General features: G+C 50.4%; 1 protein-coding gene across 6 annotated transcripts in view; it reads right to left on the bottom strand.

Annotated features, from left to right (window-relative positions):
- The window catches only part of AHNAK (AHNAK nucleoprotein), a 97493-nt gene that overhangs the window by 64528 nt on the left and 11121 nt on the right, over positions 1-21844 (bottom strand). For 3 of the 6 annotated variants that reach the window (XM_062196003.1, XM_062196005.1, XM_062196004.1), the window contains exon 5: positions 3736-21298. The exons of the other annotated variants lie outside the window; for them this stretch is intronic. In XM_062196003.1, the coding sequence (XP_062051987.1) occupies positions 4523-21298 (16776 nt within the window). In that variant the 3' untranslated portion in view covers positions 3736-4522. Of the gene's footprint in view, positions 1-3735; positions 21299-21844 lie in introns of those variants that run through there. 6 annotated transcript variants of the gene reach the window in all.

The following is a 21844-nucleotide window of genomic DNA, read 5'->3' as shown; positions in this document are numbered from 1 at the left end:
ACGTGGGACCTGGGGCCTCAGAGGCCTCAGCCGTGTGAGCTGGGCCCCTGGAGGACTTACTTAGAACATCCCACCTCCCTGAGAGGGGGCAGAAGCAGGTGGCGAACGCAGGAGGGGGATCAGGGTGGGAGGGGGCAGTGAGGGCTGGCAGGTAGGAGGCAAAAGGTGGCTACCTGGCCGGCGCCGTGGCTCAACAGGCTAATCCTCCGCCTTGCGGCGCCGGCACACCGGGTTCTAGTCCCGGTCGGGGCACCGATCCTGTCCCGGTTGCCCCTCTTCCAGGCCAGCTCTCTGCTGTGGCCAGGGAGTGCAGTGGAGGATGGCCCAAGTGTTTGGGCTCTGCACCCCATGGGAGACCAGGAGAAGCACCTGGCTCCTGCCATCGGAACAGCGCGGTGCGCCGGCCGCAGCGCGCCTACCGCGGCGGCCATTGGAGGGTGAACCAACGGCAAAAGGAAGACCTTTCTCTCTGTCTCTCTCTCACTGTCCACTCTGCCTGTCAAAAAAAAAAAAAAAAAAAGGCGGCCACCTGGGATAGGCCCTCCACATGTCACTCCAGCCCATGCTGCCCTTTCTATAACGACGGTCACTTCAAGAGGGAAGGTTCCGGTTCTGTCACCACTGCCTCCAGCCTGGGCCTGAAGTGAGAAGAGGGTGATAACTGGAGCTTGAATGTCTGATTGCCATGTTCCTTCTCTGTCCCGCCTACCACCACTGAACTGCTCCAGCACTGAGGTCTTGCCCTGAGAACTCAGGAACTGATACCGGACCCATCGTCCCTGGGAGACGATATTATTTCCATGGTACCTCCAGTGTTCAAAGCATTCTGGTTTTCACATCTATCACGTCATTCAGTTCACAGAGGTCGGCAGAAAATGATTTTGAGATCAGTGGCAACAGGAAAGCACCTAGCCAGCCGCGTGGTGTTGCTGGGCCAGGCCAAAGTCGGGAACCAAGGAGATCCACTCGGGTCACCCATGTGGATGACAGGGCTCCAAGCGCATGAGCTTGGGGCATCTACTGCCTCCCAGGATGCATCAGCAGGAAGTTCATCAGAAGCGGAGAAGCCAGGATTCAAATTCCCAGTATGGGATACAGGTGTTCCAAGCAACAGCTTAACCCACTCTGCCACTACATCTGCCTCCATGCACAAAATTATTATAAATATTTTATAGGGTCAGATGTTTGGCCTAGCTGTTAAGATGCTCACTTCTGGGGCAGGCGCTGTGGCACAACAGGAAAAGCCACTATCTGCATTGCCAGCATCCCGTATGAGTGCTGGTTTGAGTCCTGGCTGCTCCACTTCTGATCCAGCTCCCTGAAAATGAGCCTGGGAAAAGCAGTAGAAGATGCCCCAAGTCCTTGGACCCCTGCACCCACATGGGAGACCCAGAAGAAGCTCCTGGATCCTGGCTTCAGATTGGTGCAGCTCCAGCCATCTGGGGAGTGAACCAGCAAATGGAAGACTCTCTCTCTCTGCCTCCGCCTTTCTATAACTCTGACTTTTTTTTTTTTTTTTTTTTTTTTTTGACAGAGTGGACAATGAGAGAGACAGACAGAGAGAAAGGTCTTCCTTTGGTGTTGGTTCACTCTCCAATGGCCACCACGGCTGGCGCGCTGCGGCCAGCGCACCGCGCTGATCCAATGGCACTTGGGCCATCCTCCACTGCACTCCCTGGCCACAGCAGAGAGCTGGCCTGGAAGAGGGGCAGCCAGGACAGAATCCGGTGCCCCGACCGGGACTAGAACCCGGTGTGCCGGCGCCGCAAGGCGGAGGATTAGCCTGTTGAGCCACGGCGCCGGCCCAAACTTTCAAACAAATAAATAAATCTTAATGCTCACTTCCAGTGCTGGAGTACCTGGGTTGGAGTCCCAGCTCCACTCTTGATTTCTGCTTCCTGCTAATGCATCCTGGGAGGCAGCTGATGATGGCTCAAGTAGTTGAGTCCCTGCCACTCCTGTGGGAGACCTGAGCTGAGCTCCCAGCTTCCAGCTTCAGCTTGGTCTAACCCTGGCCATCGCAGGCATTTGGGGAATAACCAGTGGATGGAAATTTCCTTTCAAATTAATAAATTTTTTTCAAAAATTAAGATATGGTACAAAATTACCTTCAAGTTACGTGTATATGAAACACAAATGAATTCTACGCTTAGATTTGAGTCCTATCCCTAAGATATCTCATTATGTAACTGAAAATATTCAAAAATCAGTAAAAAAAATCAAAATCTGAAACAGTTCTTTCAGATAAGGGGATATTCCAGCCTTGACGTGACCCAAACACCTGAATGGACCCTTCGGTCCTATGAATACTTTCCCAATTTACTGGTGTGAAAACTGAGCTTCAGAGGAGTTACATTGTCCAACTCACAGAAGCAGCCACAGGTCAGTCATCTAAAGAAATGCACTAACAAGAGATCAAGGGCCTCCCTCTTCACCTGCTTCTCCCAAAGCCAAGAGCCACAGTTGGCCTCTACACCCCCAGTCCTGCTGGCTGAGGTAGGCAGGAATGAAGCTGGGGAATACGCAGCTGAAACCCGAGCAAGAACAGGCGATGCCACAGGAGGCAAAGCTCCCACAGCTGTGTGCAGAACTGCACCGCCAGGGTGGGCTGGGGAGGGCAGCTCGGCTGGAATATTCAAAAAATGTTCTTCCAGGCCTCCCACATGGCTACAAGGGCTCAAACACTTGGAGCTGAACCAGCACCCATATGGTTTGTTGGCGCTGCAGGCAGAGGCTATTCTCACTGGTCTGGGGAAATCAGAGAGGTGCAACGCCACCTCCAGTGGCAAAAGGCAGCAGCTCTAGGGAATGGCACCGGGGACAATCTTGGTTTTGTTTTTGTTGTTTCTTTTTCTTCTTTTTTTTTTTTTTTAAGATTTATTTATTTGAAAGGCAGAGTTACAGAGAGAGAGAGATCTTCCATCCAATGGTTCACTTCCCAGGTGGCTCCAACAGCCATGGCTGAGCCAGGCTAGAAGCTTCTTCCAGGCCTCCCACGTGGGTACAAGGGCTCAAACACTTGGAGCTGGATTGGAAGTGGGCCACCTGGGACTTGAACCGGCACCCATATGGTTTGTTGGCATTGCAGGCAGTGGCTTAACCCACTGCTCCACCACGCTGCCCCTGGTCTGATTGTGGTGGGACACAAAGGCACCACCCTTTTCCCAGCCATGACCAATACTGAGAGCCAGTCACTAGAAAGCTCCGCCACCACATATCGTCTGCAGAACTAGAAATCCAAAGGACATTTTGACCAGAAGAGATTTTCCACACCATTTAGCCATAAAATGGACTAGATGGAACCATCAAGATACCTAATATGAGATCAGGGCCCTTATTTTAAAGAGCAAGTTGAAGCCCCAAGGGAGTTGGTGACTGGAAGCCACCACCAGGAGTAGGTGACAGGCCTGTGACTCACAGCTAGGCCTCTCTTCCATTCCCGGCTGCCTCCCTTCACCCTTCAGAACCACTCCTGAACCTCGTACTCTCATTCGAGGGTGCAGAGTTGGCAGATGGGTACGGGGGTCGGGGGAGGGTTGGGCTGCCAACATGCCAAGCCTCCCTTGACTTCGCAGAAGTGGGATTCAGAAGGCCAAGAATTCCTCCCATCACCTCCATGGAGGTGAGCACTGCAAAGTCAATGCCACTGGGTAGATCGAGTCTGCACGAGGAGGGTGGGGTGTGCAGTCTCCCCAGGCTGCATGCCCCCAACACAGCAGGCAAAGGCACCAGACATGGAGGTTAATAAACAGCTTTATTTGCCTTGGACAGCATCAATTTTTTTTACATTCTCAATTCATTTGCCATTAAAGTGCCAGAAAATCTCGTAATCATGAGCGTATTCATTAAAAGAAATCAACTAAGCTGGAACATGGCAGTCATGAGTAAAACATTTCTCTTACAAAACACAGTCTGGAAGCCCCTCATGTTGACCTAGTGGGTTGGACAATCTGCAAACAGTTTCTAATTCCCTCTCACCATGAGCACCACCCTGGCTGGAACCGCTAGCCCAGAGGGGAGAAAGCTACGCTGCCAGTCTAAGAACGCTCACACCCTGGGCTGCCCACTCCCTGAGGCCACCTCCGGGTGCTTGCTGCAATCCTGGGACAAACAGAGACCCGGCCCCCTCTGCCGCCTTCTAGCCCACCCTCCCTCCCTAACAAAAGCCCCAAAAAAGTCATGACAATGAAGAAGTCGGTTGCCACTACCCCAACACTAACAATGTTCAGTAAAAATGAGGATAATAAACACAAAAGCTGGCTTGGGAAACAGGAGCTCTCAGCATTCAATGCAAAAACAACTGAAATCTGAAGGCGAATACTGTTGACTTTGCACATGGGCTGGAAGAACGCAGGACTGCACCCACCTGCAGAGCGACAGGAGCCTAAAGGCGGTGGTTCTGCACGCTCTCTGCATTATTGCTGAGGCTGTCGGTGTGTTTCTCCTTGGAGTTTATATACAAACACACCAAGGCGGATGTGGTTTTTATATATATATATATGTACACACATACAGAGGCCTGCTACTCTTTCTTTGTGGAAACTGCCACCTCCACTTCGGGAAGCTGGATGCCAACCTTAGTCCCACTGTCACTGGAGGCCAAGGACACGCCGCTCCCCTGTAACTTGCCTGCCTCGTCATCGCTTCCAGTCACCTCATAATGACCTTTACTCTTTGACCCCAATCCACCAAAGGTACCGAACTTCAGCTTCCCGTGTTTCCCCTTAGCTTTCCCACCTTCCAGAGACATTTCCCCACCTTCAAATTCCAAAGTCCCCGTCGGAGTGGAAGGGGCAGAGAACTCCCTTTCATCGCTGAAGGAATTCGATCGGTGCCGTGGCTTCTTGCTTTTAAACAGGGAGAATTTGCCTTTGGGTGAAGACGACTCAGCCTCCACCTCTCCCTCCAGAGAGCCCAGGCTGACCTTGGAGCTCTTCAGGTCACCCTTGGACCCGGAAATGGACGCTTCTGGAGAGCCAGCGACACCGCCTTTCCCTTTAGGTTTGGAAAAGTTGAACTTGGGCATTTTGATCTTGGATTTTTTAAGCTTTACTTCGGATTCTTCCCACTCTCCTTCTCCCACACTGGCCTGAACGCTGGCCTCTTCTTTAGGGAAGTTGATATCCACTCCCACCTCTCTGCCAACCAGCTCGCGGCCAGAGAAGGCAAATTTGGGGATCTTCATCTTGGGGAATGTGACTTTTCCAGATCCACTGTCCAGGTGACCTTGAGGCCCAGACACACTCATCCCAGGACCCTGGAGTCCAATCTGACCTTTCACACCTTCAACCTTTGGTCCTGAGAAATGAAGGCCCCCAGCAAGCTTGGATGCATCCAAGTTGAGAGCAGAGGAGACCTGGGGTCCCTTCAACTCACCCCCAGGGCCCTTGACACTCACATGGCCTTCGCCCAGGCTGACATCTGGGGCACTGACACCCCCTGAAACATCCACACCCCCTTTGATTTTTGGGCCCTTCAAGCTGACACCAAAATCTGCCTCAGGAGAGGCCATGTTAAGGGAAGGCCCCTTCACGCTGATGTCGGGGGCAGCCCCGTGGAAACCCATTCCTGCACCTTTCAGATCACCTTTGATTTCAGGACCAGAAATCTGTCCAGTTGGAAGTTTCACGTTCACACCCGGCAGGTCCACATCACAGCCAGGGGATTTAATTCCAGGCATCTGGAAGTCAACGGTGGGGCCTTTCACCTCACCAATGGCCCCAAGGCTCCCTTTCACGTTTGGTCCTTCCAAGTTGAAGTCCACATCCGGTGCTGAGATCTGAGGTCCTCTCAGGTTCACATCCATGCCCGGCCCCTTTAGTTCTCCAGCAGCTTGTGGGCCCTTGATGTGAACATCCAAGTCAGACCCCGGAGTGGAGATGCCAAACTGGGGCAGCTTCATTTGGGGAAGTTTAAGGCCATCTTCAGATGCCTCCAAGCTTAGATCGGGAGCACCCAAGGATACTTTAGGGCACTTTATATCACCAGAGACAGCCAGGTCTCCCTGCAGGCTTGGTCCCTTCAGTGTCACATCTGGTGCCCCAACATTAAGTGCTGTTGTGACGTCGATCCCCGGCATTTTTAAGCCGTCTCCTCCCATCTCCACCTTTCCACCAACACCTTTGAGGTCAAGCCCTGGGGCATGCACCTTCATGCCAGGAATAGAGGCATCCATGTCTCCCTTCAAACTTGGTCCTTTCAAGTTCAGGTCAAGGTCAGGCCCAGAGACTTTGGGCATAGAGAGGTTCACTGAAGGCAAGTCTACTCCTGGCCCCTTTAGAGATACATCAGGTCCTTCAAGCTTAACATCCGGTGCACTCAAGCCTCCTTCGAGAGAGGGCAGCTGGGCATGGACCCCAGCTCCACCACCCTCCATTTTCACACCAGGGACACCGATCTTAGGCATTGAAAACTTGGGGAATTTGATTTTTGCTTCTGGACCTTGCAGATCGACATCTGGTCCTTCCAGTCCCACAGCAGGGACATCACCCTTTATCTTTGGTCCTTTGAGGTTAATGTCCACGTCGGGCATGGAGACATGAGGAGCAGAAATGCCAAAAGATGGTGCTTTCACTTTAGCATCTGGGCCCTTGATGTTGATGTCAGGTGCATCCAAGTTTGCCTGCACACTGGGGCCTTTCAAGTCGCCCTCTATCTTTGGCCCTGAGACATCCACACCTGGCACCTTGAACTTGGGAGCCTTCACTTTGATGTCAGGTCCTTCCACATCAATCCCTGGCGAAGAAATATCCACATCTGGCGCCTGGATTTCACCCTCCATTTTGGGGACCTCAGCTTTAAATTTAGATGACTTAATGTCAAACTCTACATCTGGGAAGTACATTTTTCCAAACATAGGTTTCTTGGTCTTAGGAGATTTCACATCAACTTTGAGCGCGGCGTCCGGCCCCGTGACACCAACATCTACATCAGGAGCCTTGAGACTGGCATCAATTTCACCCCCAGGAACATTCAAATCAAAACCCTGTTTTTTGGCTTTCATTTTAGGACCACTCATGTGAATTTTAGGCATTTTAAACTTACTCTTCTTGCCCTTGCCACCAACGCTAACCTCAGGAGTCTCAACATTCAGCTCGGCTTCGGGAACAGTCACCTCCAGGGAAGGCGCCTTGACATCAGCTTTGGGGCTTTTTGCTCCAAATCCAAACTTGGGCTTCTTGAATTTGGGAATTTTAATATCTGGCCCCTCAATGTTAATATCTGGGCTCTCCATATGTACATCCAAGCTTGGAGCTTCTAAATCAACTTTAGGGCCCTTGAGGTCCACTTCACCACCTTCCAATTTAGGACCAGAAACCCCGATTTTTGGTGCCTTTAGATGCAGATCTACATCAGGAGCAGTCAATTTAGGAGCAGATATCTCCAGAGATGGCATCTTCAAATCTGGGCCACTGACTTTGCCATCAGGGCCCTCAAGATCCAGACGTACACCTTTCAAGTCTACATCTGGGCTCTTGAAGACACCGTCAGTCTTAGGAACAGACAAATCAAAATCTCCTCTGGCTTTGGGTCCTTTCAAATCCAGATCAACATCAGGCATGGAGATCTTAGGAGCTTTGATGTTTATCTCAGGCATCTTGAACTTGGGACCTTTCAGCTTTCCTTCTGGCCCTTCAATGCTCACATCAGGGCCTTCGATGTCCACCTTGGGTACAGAGACGTCAATGTCGGCTTTGGGAAGGTTCACATCCACTTCTGGGCCCTCTGCCTTGAACCCAGGCATGCTGAACTTGGGCATTTTCACCTTCGGCATCTTCAGGTGCCAGTCTGGGCCATGAACATCCACATCTGGGGCATCAATGTCCACTTTGGGGCCTTTGAGATCAACTTCAGGAGCCTTAATCTCACCTTCCACTTTGGGCAGAGACACATCCACATCCCCCTTCACTTTGGGACCTTTCAGATTTAAGTCAAAGTCAGGCATGGAGATCTTGGGGGCTTTGATGTTCATCTCAGGCATCTTGAACTTGGGACCTTTCAGCTTTCCTTCTGGCCCTTCAATGCTCACATCAGGGCCTTCAATGTCCACCTTGGGTACAGAGACGTCAATGTCGGCTTTGGGCAAGTTCACATCCACTTCTGGGCCCTCTGCTTTGAACCCAGGCATGCTGAACTTGGGCATTTTCACCTTCGGCATCTTCAGGTGCCAGTCTGGGCCATGAACATCCACATCTGGAGCACTGACGTCCACTTTGGGACCCTTGATGTCAACTTCTGGGCCTGTGAGGTCACCCTCCACTTTGGGCAGAGACACATCCACATCCCCCTTCACCTTGGGACCCTTCAGATTCAGATCAACATCAGGCATGGAGATCTTGGGAGCCTTGAGATGTAGATCAGGCATTTTAAACTTAGGTCCTTTCAGCTTTCCTTCGGGACCATGAATGTCAACATCAGGAGTGTCGATGTCCAGCTTAGGAACTTTAACATCCACTTTGGGGCCTTTAATATCTCCTTCCAGCTTGGGAGTAGAAACATCAAAATCTCCTTTCACCTTAGGTCCTTTCAAGTTCAAATCAATGTCACCCATGGAGATTTGTGGGGTTTTAAAATGAACATCAGGCATCTTAAATTTGGGACCTTTCAGTTTCCCTTCAGGACCTTCAATGTCCAACTCCGGCCCTTTCAAATCACCTTCTACCTTGGGCAGTGAAAGGTCCACATCTCCCTTTACCTTTGGCCCTTTAAGATTTAAGTCAAAGTCAGGCATAGAAATCTTGGGAGCTTTGATGTGCATCTCAGGCATCTTAAACTTAGGCCCCTTCAGTTTTCCTTCTGGGCCTTCAATACTGACATCAGGAGTGTCAATGTCCACATTTGGGCCTTTGATGTCAATTTCAGGACCCTTGAGGTCACCTTCCACTTTGGGCAGAGACACATCCACATCCCCCTTCACTTTGGGACCTTTCAGATTTAAGTCAAAGTCAGGCATGGAGATCTTGGGGGCTTTGATGTTCATCTCAGGCATCTTGAACTTGGGACCTTTCAGCTTTCCTTCTGGCCCTTCAATGCTCACATCAGGGCCTTCAATGTCCACCTTGGGTACAGAGACGTCAATGTCGGCTTTGGGCAGGTTCACGTCCACTTCTGGGCCCTCTGCCTTGAACCCAGGCATGCTGATCTTGGGCATTTTTATCTTGGGCATCTTCAGGTGCCAGTCTGGGCCATGAACATCTACATCTGGGGCATCAATGTCCACTTTGGGGCCTTTGAGATCAACTTCGGGAGCTTTAATCCCACCTTCCACTTTGGGAATAGATACATCCACATCCCCCTTCACTTTGGGACCTTTCAGATTTAAGTCAACATCAGGCATGGAGATCTTAGGAGCCTTGAGATGTAGATCAGGCATTTTAAACTTAGGTCCCTTCAGCTTTCCTTCTGGCCCTTCAATGCTCACATCAGGGCCTTCGATGTCCACCTTGGGTACAGAGACATCAATGTCAGCCTTGGGCAGGTTCACGTCCACTTCTGGGCCCTCTGCCTTGAACCCAGGCATGCTGAACTTGGGCATTTTCACCTTTGGCATCTTCAGGTGCCAGTCTGGACCATGAACATCCACATCTGGGGCATCAATGTCCACTTTGGGGCCTTTGAGATCAACTTCAGGAGCCTTAATCTCACCTTCCACTTTGGGCAGAGACACATCCACATCCCCCTTCACTTTGGGACCTTTCAGATTTAAGTCAAAGTCAGGCATGGAGATCTTGGGGGCTTTGATGTTCATCTCAGGCATCTTGAACTTGGGACCTTTCAGCTTTCCTTCTGGCCCTTCAATGCTCACATCAGGGCCTTCAATGTCCACCTTGGGTACAGAGACGTCAATGTCGGCTTTGGGCAAGTTCACATCCACTTCTGGGCCCTCTGCTTTGAACCCAGGCATGCTGAACTTGGGCATTTTCACCTTCGGCATCTTCAGGTGCCAGTCTGGGCCATGAACATCCACATCTGGAGCACTGACGTCCACTTTGGGACCCTTGATGTCAACTTCTGGGCCTGTGAGGTCACCCTCCACTTTGGGCAGAGACACATCCACATCCCCCTTCACCTTGGGACCCTTCAGATTCAGATCAACATCAGGCATGGAGATCTTGGGAGCCTTGAGATGTAGATCAGGCATTTTAAACTTAGGTCCCTTCAGCTTTCCTTCGGGACCATGAATGTCAATGTCAGGAGTTTCAATGTCCACCTTTGGTCCAGAGACATCAATGTCAGCCTTGGGCAGGTTCACATCCACTTCTGGGCCCTCTGCCTTGAACCCAGGCATGCTGAACTTGGGCATTTTCACCTTCGGCATCTTCAGGTGCCAATCTGGGCCATGAACATCCACATCTGGGGCATCAATGTCCACTTTGGGGCCTTTGAGATCAACTTCAGGAGCTTTAATCTCACCTTCCACTTTGGGAAGAGACACATCTACATCCCCCTTCACTTTGGGACCTTTCAGATTTAAGTCAAAGTCAGGCATGGAGATCTTGGGGGCTTTGATGTTCATCTCAGGCATCTTGAACTTGGGACCTTTCAGCTTTCCTTCTGGCCCTTCAATGCTCACATCAGGGCCTTCAATGTCCACCTTGGGTCCAGAGACATCAATGTCAGCTTTGGGCAGGTTCACATCCACTTCTGGGCCCTCTGCTTTGAACCCAGGCATGCTGAACTTGGGCATTTTTATCTTGGGCATCTTCAGGTGCCAGTCTGGGCCATGAACATCTACATCTGGGGCGTCAATTTCCATTTTTGGGCCCTTGATGTCAACTTCTGGGCCTGTGAGGTCACCCTCCACTTTGGGCAGAGATACATCCACGTCCCCCTTCACTTTGGGGCCTTTTAGGTTAAGATCAACATCAGGCATGGAGATCTTGGGAGCCTTTAGGTGCATCTCTGGCATCTTAAATTTGGGCCCTTTCAATTTTCCCTCTGGACCTTCAATGTTAATGTCAGGAGTCTCAATGTCTACTTTGGGGCCCTTAATGTCTACCTCAGGACCCTTTAGATCACCTTCCACTTTTGGCAAGGACACATCCACATCACCCTTCATTTTTGGACCCTTCAAGTTCAGGTCAAAGTCAGGCATGGAAATCTTAGGAGCTTTGATGTTCATCTCAGGCATCTTGAACTTGGGGCCCTTCACTTTCGCATCAGGACCTTCGATATTCACATCTGGAACATCAATGTCCACCTTGGGTGCAGAGACATCAATGTCAGCTTTGGGCAGGTTCACATCCACTTCTGGGCCCTCTGCTTTGAACCCAGGCATGCTGAACTTGGGCATTTTCACCTTGGGCATCTTCAAGTGCCAGTCTGGTCCATGAACCTCCATATCTGGGGCATCAATGTCCACTTTTGGGCCTTTGACATCAAGCTCTGGTCCTTTGAGATCCCCTTCAAGTTTAGGAAGGGAAACATCTACATCACCTTTCACCTTGGGACTCTTAAGGTTTAAGTTAATGTCAGGCATTGAGATCTTAGGAGCTTTGATATTCATGTCAGGTACCTTGAATTTAGGACCTTTTAGGCCTCCCTCCGGACCTTCCACATTGACTTCTGGGCCCTCCATGTTCACACTGGGACCTTCTATGTTGATGTCTCCTTTGGGTAGATCCACAGCTACTTCTGGCCCTTCAGCTTTTACACCAGGCACACTGAACTTTGGCATCTTCATCTTGGGCATTTTCACATTCCAGTCTGGACCATGAACATCTACATCAGGTGCATTAAGATGGACTTCTGGTGCCTTAATGTCCACTTTGGGACCTTTAAAATCACCTTCTAAATTAGGACCTGCAACATCGAAATCTCCTTTGACTTTAGGACCTTTCAAATTTAGCTCCACATCAGGCATAGAAACTTTGGGAGATGAAATACTCAGGAAAGGCATTTTAAACTTGGATCCTTTCACTTTTCCTTGGACCTCAACATCAGGAGCATTAAGATCAACTTTTGGACCTGTTACATCAATGTCTGGCTTTTTAACTTTGACATCCATTTCAGGTGTCTGAACTTTGGAGCCTGAAAAATTAAATTTGGGAAGCTTAAAACGTGATTTCTTTGACTTGCCTTCAATATTCATCTTGGGGCCAGAAATGTCCACCTCTGGACCCTTTACATCCAATTTTGGAGCTTTGATGTCACCTTCCAATTTTGGACCAGCAATATCAACATCTCCCTTCAGTTTTGAGCCTTTCAAATTCAAGTCAATTTCTGGCATGGAGATCTTGGGCATGTTTACATGCATTTCAGGCATTTTGAGTTTTGGACCTTTTAACTTGCCCTCTGGGCCATGAACATCAATATCTGGAGCATCTACATCTATCTTTGGGCCCTTAATGTCAACTGTAGCTCCTTTTAAGTCAGCTTCTATACTTGGAGGCGAAACATCTACCTCCCCTTTCATTTTAGGGGCTTTGAGATTAATATCCAAATCTGGCATTGAAATCTTTGGAGTCTTGATGTTCATCTCAGGCATCTTGAACTTGGGGCCCTTCATTTTCGCATCAGGACCTTCGATATTCACATCTGGAACATCAATGTCCACTTTAGGTACAGAGACGTCAATGTCAGCTTTGGGCAGGTTCACGTCCACTTCTGGGCCCTCTGCCTTGAACCCAGGCATGCTGAACTTGGGCATTTTCACCTTAGGCATCTTTAGGTGCCAATCTGGACCATGAACATCCACATCTGGGGCATCAATGTCCACTTTGGGGCCTTTGAGATCAACTTCGGGAGCCTTAATCTCACCTTCTACTTTGGGAAGAGACACATCCACATCCCCCTTCACTTTGGGACCTTTCAGATTTAAGTCAACATCAGGCATGGAGATCTTGGGGGCTTTGATGTTCATCTCAGGCATCTTGAACTTGGGACCTTTCGGCTTTCCTTCTGGCCCTTCAATGCTCACATCAGGGCCTTCAATGTCCACCTTGGGTACAGAGACATCAATGTCAGCTTTGGGCAGGTTCACATCCACTTCTGGGCCCTCTGCCTTGAACCCAGGCATGCTGAACTTGGGCATTTTCACCTTCGGCATCTTCAGGTGCCAGTCTGGGCCATGAACATCCACATCTGGGGCATCAATGTCCACTTTGGGGCCTTTGAGATCAACTTCAGGAGCCTTAATCTCACCTTCCACTTTGGGAAGAGACACATCCACATCCCCCTTCACTTTGGGACCTTTCAGATTTAAGTCAAAGTCAGGCATGGAGATCTTGGGGGCTTTGATGTTCATCTCAGGCATCTTGAACTTGGGACCTTTCAGCTTTCCTTCTGGCCCTTCAATGCTCACATCAGGGCCTTCAATGTCCACCTTGGGTACAGAGACGTCAATGTCAGCCTTGGGCAGGTTCACGTCCACTTCTGGGCCCTCTGCCTTGAACCCAGGCATGCTGAACTTGGGCATTTTTATCTTGGGCATCTTCAGGTGCCAGTCTGGGCCATGAACATCCACATCTGGGGCATCAATGTCCACTTTGGGGCCTTTGAGATCAACTTCAGGAGCTTTAATCTCACCTTCCACTTTGGGCAGAGACACATCCACATCCCCCTTCACCTTGGGGCCTTTCAGATTTAAGTCAACATCAGGCATGGAGATCTTGGGGGCTTTGATGTTCATCTCAGGCATCTTGAACTTGGGACCTTTCAGCTTTCCTTCTGGCCCTTCAATGCTCACATCAGGGCCTTCAATGTCCACCTTGGGTACAGAGACATCAATGTCAGCTTTGGGCAGGTTCACATCCACTTCTGGGCCCTCTGCCTTGAACCCAGGCATGCTGAACTTGGGCATTTTCACCTTCGGCATCTTCAGGTGCCAGTCTGGGCCATGAACATCCACATCTGGGGCATCAATGTCCACTTTGGGGCCTTTGAGATCAACTTCAGGAGCCTTAATCTCACCTTCCACTTTGGGAAGAGACACATCCACATCCCCCTTCACTTTGGGGCCTTTCAGATTTAAGTCAAAGTCAGGCATGGAGATCTTGGGGGCTTTGATGTTCATCTCGGGCATCTTGAACTTGGGACCTTTCAGCTTTCCTTCTGGCCCTTCAATGCTCACATCAGGGCCTTCAATGTCCACCTTGGGTCCAGAGACGTCAATGTCGGCCTTGGGCAGGTTCACGTCCACTTCTGGGCCCTCTGCTTTGAACCCAGGCATGCTGAACTTGGGCATTTTCACCTTAGGCATCTTCAGGTGCCAATCTGGGCCATGAACATCAGGGGCTTTTACATCAACTTTGGGGCCCTTGATGTCCACATCTGGTACTTTAATTTTACTTTCTACCTCAGGCACAGACACATCCACATCCCCTTTGATTTTTGGTCCTTTCAGACTTAGATCAACATCAGGCATAGAAATATTGGGAGCTTTGAAATGCATATCTGGCATCTTGAATTTGGGACCTTTCAATTTTCCCTCTGGCCCTTCAATGTCAATGTCTGGTCCACTGATGTCCACATGTGAACTTTTGAGGTCTGCTTCTAACTTGGGAACATCTACATCTACATCTCCCTTTATCTTGGGACTCTTTAAGTGTAGATCAATGTCTGGCATTGAGATTTTAGGAGCTTTAAAGTGCATGTCTGGCATCTTGAACTTGGGACTTTTCCACTTGCCTTCTGGGCCTTCCACAGATATTTCTGGCTTCTCAACATCCAATTTTGGGCCCTTGACATCCATCTCTGGACCTTTTAACTCACCCTGCAACTTTGGGGCAGAAACATCAACATCCCCTTTGATTTTAGGCCCCTTTAAGTTGAAATCAACATCAGGCATAGAGATCTTGGGAGCATGAAAATGCATTTCAGGCATCTTGAATTTAGGGCCCTTCAGCTTCCCTTCTGGACCCTCAATGCTCACATCAGGGCCTTCAATGTCAACCTTGGGTGCAGACACATCAATGTCAGCCTTGGGCAGGTTCACGTCCACTTCTGGGCCCTCTGCTTTGAACCCAGGCATGCTGAACTTGGGCATTTTCATCTTGGGCATCTTCAGGTGCCAGTCTGGCCCCTGAACATCCACATCTGGGGCATCAATGCTCACCTTGGGTGCTTTGATGTCAACATCTGGCACTTTCATTTCACCTTCGACCTTGGGCATGGACACATCCATATCCCCTTTGACTTTGGGGCCTTTCAAGTTTAAGTCCACATCAGGCATGGAGATCTTGGGGGTCTTGAAATGCATCTCAGGCATCTTGAATTTGGGGCCTTTCAGCTTTGCATCAGGACATTCAAGATCAACATCAGGCATCGTCACATCCACACTGGGGCCTTTCAAATCTCCTTCGAGTTTTGGCACAGACACATCCATACTCCCTTTGACTTTGGGGCCTTTCAGGTTTAAGTCCACATCAGGCATGGAGATCTTGGGGGTCTTGAAATGCATCTCAGGCATCTTAAATTTGGGGCCCTTCAGCTTCCCTTCTGGACCCTCCAAACTCACATCTGGGGCTTCAATGTCAACCTTGGGTGCAGACACATCAATGTCAGCCTTGGGCAGGTTCATGTCCACTTCTGGGCCCTCTGCTTTGAACCCAGGCATGCTGAACTTGGGCATTTTCATCTTGGGCATCTTCAGGTGCCAATCTGGCCCCTGAACATCCACATCTGGGACATCAATGCCCACTTTGGGTGCTTTGATGTCAACATCTGGCACTTTTATTTCACCTTCGACCTTGGGCATGGACACATCCATATCCCCTTTGACTTTGGGGCCTTTCAGGTTTAAGTCCACATCGGGCATGGAGATCTTGGGGGTCTTGAAATGCATCTCAGGCATCTTGAATTTGGGGCCTTTCAGCTTTGCATCAGGACATTCAAGATCAACATCAGGCATCGTCACATCCACACTGGGGCCTTTCAAATCTCCTTCGAGTTTTGGCACAGACACATCCACACTCCCTTTGACTTTGGGGCCTTTCAGGTTTAAGTCCACATCGGGCATGGAGATCTTGGGAGACTTAAAATGCATCTCAGGCATCTTGAATTTGGGGCCTTTCAGCTTTGCATCAGGACATTCAAGATCAACATCAGGCATCGTCACATCCACACTGGGGCCTTTCAAATCTCCTTCGAGTTTTGGCACAGACACATCCACACTCCCTTTGACTTTGGGGCCTTTCAGGTTTAAGTCCACATCGGGCATGGAGATCTTGGGAGACTTAAAATGCATCTCAGGCATCTTGAATTTGGGGCCTTTCAGCTTTGCATCAGGACATTCAAGATCAACATCAGGCATTGTCACATCCACACTGGGGCCCTTCAAATCTCCTTCAAGTTTTGGCACAGACACATCCATTTCCCCTTTGACTTTGGGGCCTTTCAGGTTTAAGTCCACATCGGGCATGGAGATCTTGGGAGACTTAAAATGCATCTCAGGCATCTTAAATTTGGGGCCCTTCAGCTTCCCTTCTGGACCCTCAATGCTCACATCAGGGCCTTCAATGTCAACCTTGGGTGCAGACACATCAATGTCAGCCTTGGGCAGGTTCACATCCACTTCTGGGCCCTCTGCTTTGAACCCAGGCATGCTGAACTTGGGCATTTTCATCTTGGGCATCTTCAGGTGCCAGTCTGGCCCCTGAACATCCACATCTGGGACATCAATGCCCACTTTGGGTGCTTTGATGTCAACATCTGGCACTTTCATTTCACCTTCGACCTTGGGCACAGACACTTCCATATCCCCTTTGACTTTGGGGCCTTTCAGGTTTAAGTCCACATCAGGCATGGAGATCTTGGGGGTCTTGAAATGCATCTCAGGCATCTTGAATTTGGAGCCTTTCAGCTTTGCATCAGGACATTCAAGATCAATATCACCAACATCCACATCCATTTTGGGTGCTTTCACATCAATTTGAGGGCCTTTCAATTCCCCTTCCACTTTGGGAAGGGAAACATCTACACCAGTTTTCAGTTTAGGGGCTTTCAGATTAAGCCCAACATCAGGCATAGAGATTTTGTGTGTCTGTATATTCATGCTTGGCATCCTGAACTTGGGGCCCTTTATTTTCCCCTCTGGAGCTTCAATGTCCACATCCACCTTGGGTCCAGAGACGTCAATGTCGGCCTTGGGCAGGTTCACATCCACTTCTGGGCTCTCCCCTTTGAACCCAGGCATGCTGAACTTGGGCATTTTCACCTTCGGCATCTTCAGGTGCCAGTCTGGGCCATGAACCTCTGGTGCATTCATGTCTACTTTGGGACCTTTGATGTCAACATCAGGAGCTTTTATCTCTCCTTCTACTTTTGGAACTGCAACATCATAATCTCCTTTCACTTTAGGACCTTTCAAATGCAAACCAACATCTGGCATGGAGATCTTCTGAGGCTTTATATTCATTTCTGGCATCTTAAATTTGGGACCTTTAACTTTCACATCTGGACCTTCAATATTCACATCTGGAACTTCCACATCCACCTTGGGGCCTGAGACATCAATGTCAGCCTTGGGCAGGTTCACATCCACTTCTGGGCCCTCTGCCTTGAACCCAGGCATGCTGAACTTGGGCATTTTCATCTTGGGCATCTTCAGGTGCCAGTCTGGGCCATGAGCATCCACATCTGGGGCACCAACTTCAACCTTGGGCCCTTTAATATCTATATCTGGCACTTTTATTTCACTTTCTACCTTAGGCAAAGATACATCCACATCTCCCTTTAGTTTGGGGCCCTTAAGATTCAGGTCAGCATCAGGCATGGAGACCTTGGGAGTCTTGAAATGCATCTCAGGCATCTTAAATTTGGGGCCCTTCAGCTTCCCTTCTGGACCCTCCAAACTCACATCAGGGCCTTCAATGTCAACCTTGGGTGCAGACACATCAATGTCAGCCTTGGGCAGGTTCACGTCCACTTCTGGGCCCTCTGCCTTGAACCCAGGCATGCTGAACTTGGGCATTTTCATCTTGGGCATCTTCAGGTGCCAGTCTGGCCCCTGAACATCCACATCTGGGGCATCAATGCTCACCTTGGGTGCTTTGATGTCAACATCTGGCACTTTCATTTCCCCTTCGACCTTGGGCACAGACACTTCCATATCCCCTTTGACTTTGGGGCCTTTCAAGTTTAAGTCCACATCAGGCATGGAGACCTTGGGGGCCTTGAAGTGCATTTCAGGCATCTTGAATTTGGGGCCCTTCAGCTTCCCTTCTGGACCCTCCAAACTCACATCTGGGGCTTCTATGTCCACTTTGGGTGCAGACACATCAATGTCGGCCTTGGGCAAGTTCACATCCACTTCTGGGCCCTCTGCTTTGAGGCTGGGCATGGTGAACTTGGGCATTTTCATCTTGGGCATCTTTAGGCTCCAGTCTGGACCCTGACCTTCCATATGTGGGGCTTTAATGTCCACCTTAGGACCTCTGATGTCCACATCTGGAACTTTCATCTCAGCTTCTACTTTTGGTGCAGACACATCAAGACTTCCTTTCATTTTGGGTCCTTTAAGATCCATGTCAACATCAGGCATGGAGATCTTGGGGGCCTTGAAGTGCATCTCAGGCATCTTAAACTTGGGGCCCTTCAGCTTCCCTTCTGGTCCTTCAAGACTCAGATCAGGAGCACTAAGATCTACCTTTGGTGCAGAAATGTCCACATCAGCTTTGGGCAGGTTCACATCCAATTCTGGGCCCTCTCCTTTGAGGCTAGGCATGCTAAATTTGGGCATTTTAATTTTTGGCATTTTCAGATTCCAATCAGGCCCATGAACTTCAACATCTGGGGCACTGACGTCTACTTTTGGGCCTTTCAGGTCCCCTTCCACCTTTGGCACCGTCACATCGTATTCACCCTTTACCTTGGGACCTTTCATATGCAAATCCACATCAGGCATGGAGATTTTAGGGGCCTTGATATTCATCTCAGGCATCTTAAACTTGGGGCCCTTAAGCTTTCCTTCAGGTCCTTCAACATTCACATCTGGAATTTCAACATCTACCCTGGGTCCTGAGACGTCCATGTCGGCCTTGGGCAGATTCACATCCACATCAGGCGTGCTGAACTTGGGCGTTTTCATCTTGGGCATCTTCAGGTGCCAGTCTGGGCCTTGGACATCTACATCTGGAGCCTCAATGTCCACTCTGGCACTTTTAAGTTCAACATCAGGAACTTTAATCTCACTTTGAACCTTTGGCGTCGTGACATCATATTCTCCCTTGACGTGAGGGCCTTTCAGATGTAAGTCCACATCTGGCACAGAGATCTTTGGGGCTTTGATATTCATGTCAGGCATCTTAAACTTGGGCCCTTTCAACTTCCCTTCTGGTCCCTCAATGCTCATGTCCGGAGCATGCACATCTACCTTGGGCGCAGAAATGTTGACATCGGCCTTGGGCAGGTTCACATCCACCTCTGGGCCCTCTGCTTTGAACCCTGGCACACTGAATTTGGGCATCTTCATCTTGGGCATCTTCAGATGCCAGTCCGGGCCATGAACATCCACATCTGGGGCAGCAATGTCCACTTTGGGGCCTTTTAGCTCCCCTTCAAGCTTTGGAACTGTTACATCCCACTCCCCCTTAACCTCTGGTCCTTTAGCATGCAAATCTACATCAGGCACGGAGATCTTTGGTGACTTGATGCTCACTGCAGGCAGCTGAATATCAGGGCCTTTAAGTTGGCCCCCCAGACCCTCCACATTGACATCTGGGGCTTCCACACTGACCTTGGGCCCTGAAACACTGACATCTCCCTTGGGTAGAGCCACATGTACAGCTGGGCTTTCCCCTTTGACCCCTGGAGTGCTGAACTTGGGCATTTTCAGGTTCCATTCTGGCCCGTGACCTTCTGCATCTGGGTCACTGATATCTACTCTGGGGCCTTTGATGTCAACACCAGGGCCTTTGACTTTCCCTTCCACTTTGGGGAGCGTGACATCTACACCCCCTTTTATTTTAGGTGCAGCCACATTTAGGTCTACATCTGCCATAGAGATCCCATAGCTTCCTGTTTTCCCAGAAGGACTGCCAAGCTTGGGGCCTGTCCAGGTCCCCTCTAGGTTTGGCATCTCTATGTCCATTTTGGAGCCTTTAACAGCCACCTGAGGGCCTTTCACATCGCCTTGCACTCCAGGAGCACACACCTTCACGTCTCCTTTCGCTTTAGGGGACCCAAGGTTCAGATCCACATCCTGCATAGAGATTTTTGGCTTCTGAACAATCAGTTCAGGAGTCTTGACTTTGGCACCTTTCACTTTCCCTTCTAGACCACCAGTAGCAATCTCGGGCAGGCTGACCTCGCCAGAGACCCCAGGGAGAGTCATCTCACCTGTGGGCATTGTCACATCCATGCCAGCTCCCTCTCCCATTGAGCCCGATGCAGAGAACTTGGGGACTTTCATCTTGGGCACATTTAGTTTGCCCCCAGGCCCATGAACATCAAGGTCAGGGACTGGAACTCCCACACTGGGGCCAGAAAGATAGCCTTCGATCTGGGGAGCAGAGGCATCCACCCTTATGCTCCCCTGTGGCTTGGCACCTTTCAGGCTTGTGTCACCCTCAAGGGACGGCCCAGTGATCTGGGGGGCCTCCAGTTTCCCCTCTAGCCCCTCAATATTGGCACTGACTTCTAGCTGCGGGGTCTGGATGTTCCCGCCAATGGTCGAGCCTAGTCTGCCGCCCTTGTGCCCCACAGAGAATTCAGGGGCAGAGACACTCAGCCCTGCCTCTGGTGCATGGCCCTCAGGCCCTGTCGAGACAGCAAATTTTGGCACCTTCATGGTGGGGATTTTAATTTTCCCACCGTCACTGCTCTCGAGGGAAGGGCCCTGCACCTCTACTGCCCCACCCCCAACAGAAGACGAAACGTCCACACCTGGAACTTGGACCCCTCCTTTGCCACCCAAGTCTAAGCCCTTCGCGCTAACACTGACACCCGGACTCCCCACCTTTATCCCAGGCACGGTGACCTGGAGCTTCGAGTGCTCTGGTCCTGAAGTGCACACAGAACCTGCTCGGATGTCCACAGCAGAGCCTGCGGTTGGAGAGACGGCCCCTGAGCCCGAGGGCAGTCTGATCACTGTCTTCCCTGGCTGGGTCTCCACGTCCACATTGGAGATTTCAGTCAGTTCATGCCTCGGAATCTTGACCATGAATTCAGGGCTGCTGATGTCGAGGTCCTTGGCTCCTTCGCGGCTGGTCACATCCACAGTGTAGGCCGTGACCCTTCTGGTCACTGTGATGGTACGGCTCTGGGTCTCTCCCAGGTCCCCTTCCACGCCATCCTCCGACTTGAGCCGAGGCTTGATCTTGGTGGTGTAGATGCGCTGGTACTCTTCATCATCCCCGCTCTGCAGAAAGACAGGCCCGGCACAGGTTGCAGCAGAGTCTGCCTGAGTCACCAGACGCCCGGCCACAGCCCAGCCGACAACACGGCTGCCTGGTTCCCAAAGAAGCCAGGACCATCACAGAGAGAGGTCCAGGGAGCCTCCTGGGGAAAGGCACACGGGATGGAAGACAGGGGCTGACAGCCACATCACAGGAGGAAAACAAATTGTCTGGGGGACATTCTGGTTGGAGAGAGCATGGCAGTGTAGACTCCTAGACTGTGCAGCCTGGGAGAAGGATTTACAATCCATCACAGAGAAATCAAACCAGCCTGCTGCATGGGCACTCCAGCCAGACCCTCCAGCGCAGCAATTCTCAACTCAATGGTTTGCATGTTTAACCAAGAGGGGCCTCCCAGGGGCCCCTGCACACCAGAAAGCCCAAGTGCTGTGCTAACACTTGCACTTGGAGGACCCATCTTTGTTCGATCAACAAGCCATCTGTACAGGCACAGCAGCGTCCCTGCAGGCACCTGCTGCCCAGCCTGTGCCTCACAGAAGGAGCTCAGG

This window comes from Lepus europaeus, chromosome 7, assembly GCF_033115175.1.
Source record: "Lepus europaeus isolate LE1 chromosome 7, mLepTim1.pri, whole genome shotgun sequence".
Lineage (NCBI taxonomy): Eukaryota > Metazoa > Chordata > Mammalia > Lagomorpha > Leporidae > Lepus > Lepus europaeus.
Note: the sequence above shows the minus strand (reverse complement) of the source record. Positions and strands in the feature narration are given on the sequence as shown.